This window comes from Sinocyclocheilus rhinocerous, unplaced genomic scaffold, assembly GCF_001515625.1.
Source record: "Sinocyclocheilus rhinocerous isolate Xijiao unplaced genomic scaffold, SAMN03320098_v1.1 scaffold553, whole genome shotgun sequence".
NCBI classification, from domain to species: domain Eukaryota; kingdom Metazoa; phylum Chordata; class Actinopteri; order Cypriniformes; family Cyprinidae; genus Sinocyclocheilus; species Sinocyclocheilus rhinocerous.
In genome coordinates this window covers 352,611-365,815 of record NW_015627255.1, presented here as the reverse complement: position 1 = coordinate 365,815, position 13,205 = coordinate 352,611, and the positions used below count along the sequence as shown (strand labels likewise).

Below are 13,205 nucleotides of genomic sequence, written 5' to 3'. Positions count from 1 at the left end.
TTTATTTGACGACTTGTGGACTGTTCAACTGCAACACCCGCAGACTGTAATGATAGAGCTTGGAATAGCCAGGACAATTTTTAATGTAACTACCACTGGATTCGTCTGAAAGAAGAAAGTTATATACACCTAGGATGCTTCGAGAGTAAGTAAAACACAAGCTAATTTTCATTTTTGGGTGAACTAACCCTTTAACTGTCAGGGCTGCATATTTCACTATACATTATTATGCGAATCTGTCGCAATGTGATTCAAGCTTTGCAAAGAGGCTGTTACAGAAGGAGCATTTAAAAACTATATTGGCAGTAAAACCTCGGACAGCAAACCCATAGCTTGCATGTAAGTGCCATTTATCATTTCACCTGTGAGGAGGGCATTTACATAGAAGTCTTAAAAGCACAAGAGTAATAAAACACCTGTTTAAAAGGGTCAGAGATGAGGAAAATGATCATAAAACTAAATAATGAATGCTCAAAACACTTTACTAACATTGTAAGTGGACCTTAGGGAGAACTATTGAGTGATAAAAAATGTATGAAATGACCACTTTAACAAAACAAAAGCAAAACACACTAGTTGTTTCTTCTTTGTGCTTACAGGAATACAGAAGCTGGTATTGGCAGGACGTGTTGGAGAAGCCATTGACGCAACACAGCAGTTGTACCCCGGACTCCTAGAACACAACCCCAATTTACTCTTCATGTTGAAGTGAGTATGTCTACCAGCCTCTGAGAACCATGTGTGTGCAATTTTGTTTGGAATGGATCAAGAGGAATTGCTTAAATCCTGAAACATGGTGAAAAATGTGTTCTCTACTCTGGGGATCAGTAGAGCTCAGTTGTATTCGAACATCCACAGCTTTCTGGAGTTTCATAGTGCAAGCGTACTCAGAAAGCATGCAGCCTGAGATTAGGGCAATCTTTAACTCTGTGTTATACAGAATAAAGGTTTTAAAGTTCCCTATGGTCATTCTGACGAATTGGCTCTATTTTTGTTACTTTTCTTTATAGCAAACACACACTGGGTGAAAAAGGGTCATGGTTGCTTTGGTCTGAGCTGCTCTGATACGATTAGTCATACTATTGCATAAGGTGGAAAATGAGCTGCCTTTGAACTAACTTTTTTTTTGTATAAATTTTTTTTTTAGTAATGCTTACAAGTCATACGTCAGCTACTCTGTTGAATTGTGGATGTTATTTATAATATGCAGGCCATACTTCCAAACATTTATCTCGCTGAGGGAGCAATGACGTTTTAAATTGCATGCAATCAGAAGATCCACCTACTAAAATAAGTGGTTTCAAACAATAGCTGAAGTTAAAGAAATGGAAAGGTTTGTATATCTACTTTCACTTAAAAAAACAAGTTTATTGAGAGAAAATGGGGAAAATAGTTAGTTTTGGTTTCGGCTGGCAGACGGGAGTGTACAAAAGTCACAGTTGAAACATTGACAATGTTACAAAAAATTCTATTTCAAATAAATGCTGTTCTTTTGAACATTCTACTCATCAAAAAAATCTTGAAAACACTGTATCACAGTTTCCACAAAAATATTAAGCAGCAACTGTTTTCAGCATTGTTTATAAGACTTCTGTTAGACTTCTGTTCTTAGGTTTTAAAGGGATAGTTCACCCCAAAAATGAAAAAGCTGTCATCACCCTCAAATTCTTCCAAAACTGAATTAATTTCTTTCTTCTGCTGAACAAAAAACGGTGATATTTTGAAAAATGTGTGTAACCAAACAATTGATGGTCCTCATTGTCTTCCATAGTATTTTTTCCCCCATATACTATAGATTATCAACTCTTTGGTTGCCCATATTCTTTAAAATATTAGCAATCAACAGAAGAAAGAAACTCATACAGGATTGAAACAACCTGAGGTTGAGTAAATGATGACACAATTTTCATTTTTGGGTGAACTATCCCTTTAATAATTCTTTGTCATGCATTGAAAATGTGATATCCCTGATCTTTGTTCCTCAAGCAAACTGCATTCAGACAATCAGTCTAAGCACTACGGAGCAATAAACCCTTTTCTCAGCGTGTTACTGGCATTTATGGCGCATGGTCTTACATGGAGGTGCATGCTTGTTGTTATTTAATTGCACTGTTGGATGTCATCAGATGTCAGATGCTGCTGTGGGAATAGTGCCAGGATGTGTGGGAAGGAAGCAGTGAGAGCTGACTCCTCTCTCTCTCTGTGATGGATAACAGTTGAATGACAAGCAGACAGTTTAATGGATTGCTGAGCCGACAGTGTCAGTCAGTAGGCATAATGGATAACAGAAATCTGGTTGACAGACATTTGAATGGATTGGCAGGTCTGAAGTGAGTGTGTATTTGTGTGTGAGATCTTACTGGTATATAAAAGTGATTTTTGCTGCTGTCCCTTAGGTGTCGGCAATTTGTGGAGATGGTGAATGGTACAGATAGTGAGGTACGGTGCTTTAGTGTCCACTCTCCTAAATCACAGGACAGCTATCCTGGCTCCCCCAACCTGAGCCCGCGGCACGGAGCCACCAATGCTCACTTGCACAACACAGGTAACACTGACACACTCCACACTAACATCTTTGGTGTTACTTGAAAGTTAAGCACTTTGTGATTTAATGTATTTGGTTGTGTCATAAAAAATCCTTGTTTCATCCCAGAATCTAAATAAAAAACAAGAATAGTATTTTGCATAAAGGAAAACAAATTGGAATCGTGACATTATTTGCATGTCATTTAAACCAATTTTCTCCCCTAAATGCTCATTAACATAATTACCAAAAAAAAGTTCTCATGAATAAATTATCATTAATAAAAACATCTATTTGTTACATTAATACAGCAATCAGTTTTTGATATTAAAATCATCATATATTAAATTCAGTGCAACAAATCCCACGTTGTGTATTTCCAATTGCACTTCATAAATTTTCTTAATTATAGATCTAAATTAATTCATGCTTATTAAGATTTATTATATTTTTTCACATTACAGTAATGATAATTTTTATTTTTTTGCATTATATTTATATTAAAATAATGTTACAGTGCAAACATTTGTAATGCTTCTAAAATAGGTTTCATTTTTTGCTAAATATTATTGCTAACACTTTATTTTATGGTCCAATTCTCACTATTAACTAGTTGCTTATTAGCATGCATATTGCTAGCATATTGGCTGTTTATTAGTACTTATTAGGCACATATTAATGCCTTATTGTGCATGACCATGTTCTAGATCCCTTAACCCAACCCAATACCTAAACTTAACAACTACCTTACTAACTATTAATAAGCACAAATGAGGAGTCTATTGAGGGAGAATATAATTAGTTAATAGTGAATATGTGTTTCCTAATCTAAAGTGTTACCATATTATTATTAGTTTTTATTTATTTTGAGGTCACATATGACGTTAATATTTATTAATGATTTTTTGTGCTCACCCATGTCTACAGTGTTTCTGTTAAATAGTCTTGAACTATTTAACACTTTTCCAAAAAGTGTAGGGTAGAAATCTATGCAATTAGAAACAGTTAATCATTGATTAATTCTTTTATTATTATTATTACAGTCAATTTATTCATATACTAAATTCAGTTCAACAAATACCACCATGATGTGTACTTACAGTTGCATCTTTTTAATTCTAATTTAAATCTAATTTATTTAATATTTATTAATTGATTTCTTATTTGAGCCAACTAGTCTAATTGTTAGCTGAAAGCATTAATCAAATTAGCCCAAATATTGATTAAACCAAGATGCAAGGGTTGAAGGATGTATAGACCTTTGTGAAGAACAGATGTTCAAATTCAGAATTCCGTGGGGGTCTGATCATGAGTAACATCTCCAAGAGAACACATTCATAAAAGATGTGGAACAGATGGTTTATTGAATCACTTGTTTCACCTGTACTGCAGTTGGGTGGCTTATGTAACTTACAATTGAAGTAATGCACCTTAATTCATACTGTTTCTCAAGATAGTTCTCATTGTTTCTTTCTCTCCTCATGACTCAGGAGCAGACAGTCCCACATGCAGTAACGGGGTCACCCCTACTAACAAAAATAAGAGCCACAACAAATACACAGGCGTAAGCTCCGCCTCCTCCTCTCCATCCTCCTCTCCTTCCTCCGTCAATTACTCAGAGTCTAACTCTACCGACTCCACCAAGTCACAGCACCACAGTGCCACCAGCAACCAGGAGACTAGGTCTGTGTTGTTGTTGTTTGGGATGGTAATTGTGGGTTTGACTTTAAGCCAGACAGAAAAACAAAATATGCAGTTGCATGCAAGCAAGACTAAGCATATAAAATTGAAATTTTTTCACAAATATTGTGTACTTGCATTCTCGAGAGACCAGCTCTGCTGTTGACTGTGTATTTTTGTGTGTTGACAGTGATAGTGAGATGGAAATTGAGGCAGAACATTACAGCAACGGCGTGACAGAAAGCTCAACTCGCATTATGAATGGCACATATAAACACCAGGAAATCCTGCAGGCGGATGACAGCAGTGTTGGCAATGGAGTAGCAGGTATGGGACATGCTCCCACGCACACCACATATGCAGGACTTTCAACGTCATACTCAACAGGCTGTGAGAACGGCTTTTAAAAAATATTCTTCTCATCCCTTGTTCATTCTTCACTCTGAAGGGACTAATTCTTTTTCTGCTTTCTCTGTCCTTCTCCCCCTTGAGAGCTGCTAAATTGAGCTTCTCTATAATTCAACCCATTAAATGTTTTTCTCCAAGGTTACAAAGGGAGAGTGTGATCTTTTGTAGTTGCAAAGTTTTTGTAAAGTGTGTAGTTTTTTTATAGCACCCAGTGCTCAGGTTTTTTGTTTATTTTTTTTGCTTAGATTTGAGAAAATGGTTCAAATGTATTTAAACATTTTATTCAGACTATTATATGGAGGACTTTTTAATATTGTTTTTATATTATATTATATTACTTTGCTGTTGAACATTATGGGGTCAGTAACTTTAAAAAAAAAAATATTATATTTTAATTGGCAAGGATGCCTTAAAATGACATTTATAATGTTACAAAATATTTCTATAACAAATAAATTATTTTATTTTAAACTTTCTAGTCATTAAATAATTCTGAAAAAAGGTATCACAATTTCCACAAAAATATGAACAATTTCAGCATAGATAATAATAAGAAATGTTTCTTGAACTCCAAATCAACATAGAATGATTTCGGAAGGATCGTGTGACACTGAAGACTGAAGTAATGGCCATTACATGAATAATTTACATTTTAAAATATATTCAAATTGAAAACAATCATTTTAAATTGTAATAATATTTCACAATATTACTGTTTTTATTGTATTTCAGATCAAATAAATGCAGCCTTGGTGAGCTTAAGAGACTTCAAAAACATTTAAAAAACTTAAATGTTTGAATTATATTATATTATTTATTATATTATATTATATTGTATTACATTACATTACATTTGGCAGTATTTGCATTCCCAGTAGTTCCACTTGCTTATTAAACATAGCCTCAGATTAATAAAACAATTTAGGCGAGATTTCCCAGCTGTACTATATTGAAGCAATTTTTTAACCACAATAGCTATGTGCGCTGTGAAATTAGAGTTGCAAACATATCTGCTTTGGTGGTTTCATTGCAATGTGTCTGCTCCTCTAGATGACAGCTGCAGCTCAAGACAGCTGTGTGGAGGAAACCAGGCGGCCACAGAGAGAATGATCCAGTTCGGCAGAGAGCTTCAGGCCCTCAGCGAGCAGCTCTGCCGCCAGTACGGCAAGAACGCCACTCACAAAAAGATGCTGCAGGTAGGAGGGATGGAGGGAAAGAGGAGAGTAGGGCGTTATAGTGATATTGTACAATCACATCACAATCACAGTTTGATTGTTGTGTTTTATATTAAATATTGGTGAAGCGGTCTATTTAGACTTGCAATAAAATTCTGAGTATATAAACTAATGTTCAACTCCTCTGCCTCTTGTTTGTTGCTGATGTAAATACACAGTTGAAGTGGAAAGTTGAATAGCCCTGTGGGTAGCAGTACACTTGCATCCTTTGTGCCCACTCCCAATGTGTTTGTTTGTGTCTGTGTGTGTTCAGGATGCATTCAGTCTGCTGGCGTACTCAGACCCCTGGAACTGCCCCGTGGGCCAGCAGTTGGACCCCATGCAAAGAGAGGCGATCTGCTCCGCTCTCAACAGTGCTATTCTGGGTAAGGCTGCTTGGCTGTCTCAGATCACACACTAGTACGTTCTGTGACGCTAGTATCGCTTATGTAGGCCTTTTAATTTAAATGTGGCTGCAGTCACATGAGACCGATAAATTAGCTTGTAATGGTCTGGTAACATGGCCACAGGTTGTTATTATCATACCTGCATATTTACTAGGCCTCATATCTGTGATTTTTTTCCCTCATTCAGAGTCTCAGAATCTGCCCAAACAGCCTCCACTCATGCTGGCTCTGGGTCAGGCCACTGAGTGCGTGCAGCTGATGGCCAGGGTTCGCTCTGGTTCCTGCTCCTTCGCCAGAGTCGACAACTTTTTGCACTAGCGCCAGTCCAGGTGAGAACACCAAGGTAATTAGAGTTTTGAAAAATACTTAATTTTTTATTTTTATACAGGAATTTGATTGTAAAATTTAGTTTAGGTTGTTTTAGTTCAAGTCAAAATTAGTTTCTGAAAAGGATTAGTTTTAGTTGCGTTTTATTTTTAATTCAATGTAATTTTTCATCCCTTTTAACATGGGAACATACATTATTCTGTAGATAGCAAGACACACAACACTTTATCAGAAAATGTGAAATGTAATTGGTGGGTGGTTGGTTTTGTAAAGTTTAGCAAGATTTAGTAAATCAGACCATGCAGCATTAATAAATAATACAAAAAAAAACCGAAAGTTAATTTCTCTGTAATTTATTGAATTTTTGTTAATATTTTTTTGCACATTTATAGGTGCGGTTTAGTTTTTGTTCTTCTAGTGTTTGTCAAGCTCACCTTTTTATTTTTTTACTTTACTTAGCTTTTTTTCCACTTGTAGTTTTATTTTAATTCAGTATAATTTTAGTTTTTGATTCCTTATCTGCCTTATTTTTAACATAAGTGCAGGTGCGGCCATTTGTAACTTGAATGTGTGAGGCTTCCAGGGTCATTCGCTTCTAGTTATTTTAGCTGTACGAAAACAAACAGACCTTTATATTGCAAACTGTGATATTGTCTTAATATATTATATTAGATTAATAGATATTATTTTAATATATTATCATCATCAAAAACACACTGGTTTGTAGCACAAATAGTGTTACAGGTTACTGCTCTTTGTTATTCTGCTAGTTATTTGCCTGCTAATGAATCAGAAGTCTCGCACATTCGAAGAAAATAGTCAATCAGACATCTGCTTTTAATTGGATGTTTCTTTTTGATAGTGTAAAGGTGCACGAGATTAAGTAAATCAGACCATGCAACATCAATAAATATGACAACTAAAGTTTTTATTTTTTTTAATTTTTATTCATGTTTCAATACACATTTATAGGTCTTGTTAAGTGTTCAATCTTTTGCAAAATCACTTTTATTTTACTTAGCCTCTTTTTCTGCTGTTAGTTAATTTTTTTTTAGATTTATTAAAATATTTTTTAATATCAGGATATTAACTATTAAAATATACCTTTTAATAGTTTTTCCTATTGTCTATGTTTAATACATAACCCATTTGTATTTCCCTCAGGCAGTGTTCAGGACAGCTATGAGGAGGACTTTCCAGTTGGTTGCCATGACGAGAACACGCGTTTGAATTGGTGTGTCGCTTGCCGTTTGCCAGAGGCAGCCGAGCAGAATGAATAGAAACATGAGAAGAGAGGCTTCTTTTTAATTTAGTATTATCAAATACAAATTGTGTGACACTATTTAAAGATAATTAATTATTCTGTTTATCTAGTCATTTTTATTTTAGTTTATATTTTGTCCGTTTGTTGTGCTCATCTTGAAACAAATCAACTTCCCAAACTATTTTTTTTTTCATGGGTGAATTCAGTGCATAGTATTTCAAGCGTACCATATCAAAAATATACATAAAGGTAAGTTCCTACTGAAAATTTGAGCTACGCACTCTGATTTTTCTCAGTCAGAGCTCAGGTATTTAGACAGATCTTTCTTTAGTCGGCATATTTGCGGACACAGGTGTCGCTTCACCAGATCATACTGTGGGTTTTTAAGCAGGTCCTTTTCTATGTACAAGCAAATTCTATAGGTTTTTTTTTATTATTTGGTCAACCTTAACAGCCCCTTTAGAAATGAAATGGACGTTGGTGTTGCGCATACGTGAATTAAGTGTGAATTAAATTTTAATTGGCGTAAGTGTGCGAGAGAGGGTGAGATAATGCATGACTCCTAGCGTCTTTTAAGCTACTTTAGTATCTCAGGCACCAGCACGAGTTTCATTAGACACAATCACACAGTGACGACGACGCAGACTTGTCCTTGGGTCCAATGTAGATGAGTTATATTTTCAACCATAGACCTTTGCCCAAAAATGGATCTATTTTACCTGTATTTTACCATCTTTATAGCAGTGAGTATCATGCAAATGTCAACCTTCACTTTTTAAGTTTTAAGTTAGGTATATTGAAGTTAACAAGTGGTTTTCTGATTTGTGTGGCTGTACCAAATAAAAACGCAAAATTTTTGACAAAAGAAAATTAAGGGCAGTAGTTTGATTACTGAGAAGCTCCGCTGAAGCTTACAGACTAACTTCGTATACAAAGTCTTTACGTTTTATACCCATGTGAATAGTGTCACTGTTGATAGTTTTCCTGTTAGATTAATAACTACAAACTGACACCGTTTCAACTTGTTATTGGTTGTTTCATTGGCTGTTAAGTACTGTTGTTCAAGTTTCTTACCATTGGATGCACTGTACTTCAATTAATGCACATGATGCATTACTGTATCTGTCTACCTCTCCTGTTCAGTAATGGAGGTACAGAGTATGAACTTGCAGCGTGCAAGACAATTGACTGACCCAGCGTTCCTGCAAATGAACAGAAACAAACTAAAAAAAATTGTATTGCTTATTTAGCACCTAGAACATCTCCTTAAATTGCAATCATCTTTGTTGCTCCAGAACTTCACTTCGACCTCATATCAGTGCAATTGTTTTGGTTTTTTCCCTCCCCGATGTCCTTTGTAAATGTGATGTTAACTGGCTCAGGCACTTAACACTTTTTATTTCCCATTAGCAGCCTGTGTTTCTTTTTTTCTTTTTTTTTAAAAATCTGATCATCCTTGAAGGAAAAACTATAAATCGATCCCATGTCAACCCAGCATTTTACTTGCCAGCACGCCGCTGTGGTGTTGAATGTAGTTTAGCCGATTTTATTTCCCACATTTTTTGCTGCTGGCCATCATGAGATTGTTACATTCCCGTATCTACACCAGCTTTTGTTCATTTCAGTTATACCTCGTTTACTCTTAGGACAGTGCTGTCTAGTTTGTTGTATCATGACAGGCGTTTTAACGGAAGGTATGTGTAGTGCAGGTTGACCTGCAGATCATCTGGCTGAAGTCATAGGTCACAGGGTCGCTGGAAGGTTGCACGTGCTCCTCAGTAGCTAAAATAAAGTTGACCTTCCCAACTCTGGAGTTACATAATGAATATAGGCGCTAAGGCAAAGTAAAATCACAGATTACACTGTTTTGGAGCCCCACCATTTGTTTTTAGCAGTGTGTATGTGTCAGTCTGATTGTGTGGGGCGGGAATTTTACACATCCTGATCCCTAACAATCTTGTTTTACCATTTTACGCCGCTAAATGGGTCAATTTGGTTGTTAAATGGTGGTATCATGTTGCATGGGGACATCTTGTGTAACTTTTTACTTATGTTTGAGTTACAAAATTGCAGTTTATATAGAAGCACTCTTCTACTGACATGTACGTTGTAGATCTTTTGTCATGGGGCGGTTTTTTAATGTCAAGTATGTTTTGGAACTCATCATAATCTAACCACCTATAATGAATATTGTCGTTTTAAAATAATCCATCATAGAACTTCTTATTGGCTTTAATTAGGGACCTACATAAATGGAAGGGAAGAAAGTAGCCAAAATCGTTGTCGATATCTTCTTAGTCATGTGGTGATGTTCCTGCCTCAAAAGGCAATGGAGCAGGACGAGCGGAATGGAGTACAGCAAGCTGTGCACAATTTACTTCTATTATGATTTTAATTTTATTTGAGTTTTCTTTTAGAAATTGTGAAATGAGTTACCCTCTACTTAGCATGAACCTTTAAAACAACATAAAAAAAGAAAAACACTTTGAAAAAAGAAGAAAAAAAAAGAGACATACCTATGTACTGGAAACATGATAAAGAAATATTGTACTCATTTAATTTTGACAGAATTATTTTTATTAAAATACACATCCATGAGCAAATTGTCTGATTTGTGTCATTCTGTTGTTATTGTTTCTTTGAATTGTTCCTGCACATTTTATATTGAGTCCATAAAATGTATATGGCTCAGAATCATATGTGTAGCAACGTGCAGATCTATGATCTGCAGTTACAGATCTCTCTGTCTGAGGTTGAGAAGGAGGAGGAATGAGTCTCAGCAGTGATGTTGGGTGTCTCCTGTGAGTGATGGCTGTCTGGAAGTGGGAACTCGTGGTTTATATATTGATAAGGGCTCCTGGCGTTTTTCTTTTTTGCAGGGGGAACTGAGGAAAAAGACAAATTATGGGTTCAGAATCTCTATGGACATAAATACTGTTTAGGATCTATTGTGTATGGTAATTCAAGTCAGCTCTATTGAGATTTGTGCCTTATTACACCTACATTTGCATGAATTCATTTAGCAGATTAAAGCCTAATGCAGCATGTGGATGCACTAAAAATGTTTGTGGGGGAAAGACAATTGATTAGAGGGATTTGACAGTGTCAGTATTTTATAAATGCATTTGAATATAATAAAATAGTTATCCTGCATATACTGAAAGTAATACATGTATATAGGAAAAAATAAGAGAATTAATGCACAAAGATGGCTTGATGAGGGAGTGAAAGGTTGATGGTCCATCACATGCAGCAGGTCTTTAGTCTGGATGATCCTGCACCTTCAGATTTTCTCTTGACCCTTTCTTGAAGATGGGCTGCTTACATGGACATGGACCTCTGGCCCTTCTGTGAAAACATCACATTATTTGTGTTGGTGTTTATAGATAATTATGATAAGAACATAGCTTGCTATCTTCTTAAAGTCATAATTAAGCATTAAAGCATGAAGACCAGAATCATGTTTTAAGCTCTTTTAACATGGAGAGTTTGTCACATCAAGTTCCTCTTCATAAAGCTCACTGTCGACCACCACAGACATCTCTAGATGTAGGTCATAAAAAAAAAAAATTACCTTATTGACCCGAATATAAGACGATGTTTTTTTCTTGGAAATACATCTGGAAAAACGCGGTCGTCTTATATTCAGGGTCTAGACTTTGACATGTCAATAATACACCCACAACACTAGGTGGCGCCAAATACGCATAAAACGAGTGTGCCATGAAATACGTAATGTAATCTTTTACAGTCTATGAATGTAATGCGTGTTGTAAAGATGGCGAGTAAAAACTTTTATCCAAAGCGACTTACAGTGCATTCAGGCTATACATTTTTTTATCAGTAAGTGTGTTCCCTGGGAATTGAACCCACGACCTTTGCGCTGCTAACGCAATGCTCTACCACTGAACCACAGGAACATTGTTTTGGATTCAAGACTTGGCCTCAAATATTACAAAAACATGGCCTTGAGGATGTAATTGAACTGAATGTAAGACAGAGCATTTACGCTTTCACACCTGACAGGATCGGCTACCTGGATCATCAATAACTGCCAGTCTTTCCAAAAATTCCGCCGTTGAGCGTTTGGCTTGATTTGATAGGACTTTATTGGTCTGTTTCTGTGCCTACTCATTATGCTGTATCAATTTACAAATGAGCTGTTATGTAAATTTTGCAGGTGAGAATCGTGAGAGCCGTTTGGTAACTATAGAAACAGATTTGAATCGTCATTACCAGCATTAGACAGCAGAGAGCGCCAATTCCCTCTATATTTCACACCTCAACCGATGACCGGGGTCCAGTGGAGGGCCTCAGTAAACCTCCTCGGATGCCATGATACATATGTCTTAAAATATGTAAGTATTATTTAAATTACTTCGAATTGAGCAACAAGTTTTAAGTGGTGTCAGATGAAATGTCAGCAATATCCAGTTGTGCATGTGGAGTCCTTCTGCAGAATCACAAAAACAGCTTTGTATGCTTTTTTTCTCTTTCCTTTAAAAAGGAGCAAATTTAACATGTTGAATCTTGCAATTAATTATGATTATTTTAATATGCTAACAGTCCTAGTTTCTGGTTGAGAACCACTGCTGTAGTCAGGGCGATTACATCACATTGATTTCCTGCAATCTGAGATAAGGTATTGCAAATCTAATGTGTCCTTTATATGTAATGCAATCATGCTCAATTTATAAATGCAAAAATGCTTTGTACAGTGGGTGAAGTGCATCCAGCTTTTACATCTTGTTAAAATGGAAATAACCAGGTTTTTCCATATTTTCTCTGAAATTATAAAGGAACATAAACCACAGGTCCCAAATTAAATTCTATGCATCATTTGGTTAAATATATGAACTACAAAAATTCAAAATACATGAATACTAAAAGTACTATAGGACTATAGCGACAAAATATAGATCGATTTGAACATAAATTGTACTAATCGTTGCAAAATTTCATTAAATATAAGTAAAAATGTAAATAATTTAAACAAGAAAACACATAACCTAAATAACTGTTAAATACTTTTATTATCTTGATAGAACATTTTATAATCTGCTCATAACATTCACAGTATTGTACACCTTGACCCATCTAATTATAATAAAAACACAAGCGTCTAAAGATTTTAGTTTTGTTTGTGATACTCAAAAGAAATAGAAACCTCCTCTCCAGAATTCTAATATACATACAAAAGTACAAGAATAAGAAAAATACTTTCCATATTTTACACATATATAAAATGCTCTTTTTTATAAAAAGGGCTCTTAGTGTACAAAAGTGTCTGTCATTTCATATTTCTATTTATACATATACATTGACATACACACAAAAAAAATAATGCTCATGTGGTATTATTGGTGCTCCAGTTGTGTGCT

The 13,205-nt window shown here is 35.4% G+C and overlaps 1 protein-coding gene across 1 annotated transcript in view; it reads left to right on the top strand.

Moving 5' to 3' along the window:
* LOC107726299 (ran-binding protein 10-like) overlaps nt 1–9,993 on the top strand; it is a 27,962-nt gene extending 17,969 nt beyond the window's left edge. Inside the window, 8 exon segments of the mRNA XM_016535844.1 lie at nt 600–708; nt 2,397–2,545; nt 4,015–4,207; nt 4,395–4,531; nt 5,663–5,808; nt 6,101–6,212; nt 6,421–6,576; nt 7,725–9,993. Coding sequence (XP_016391330.1) covers nt 600–708; nt 2,397–2,545; nt 4,015–4,207; nt 4,395–4,531; nt 5,663–5,808; nt 6,101–6,212; nt 6,421–6,551 — 977 coding nt within the window. The 3' untranslated portion in view covers nt 6,552–6,576; nt 7,725–9,993.
* Nucleotides 9,994–13,205: the final 3,212 nt, after the last annotated feature.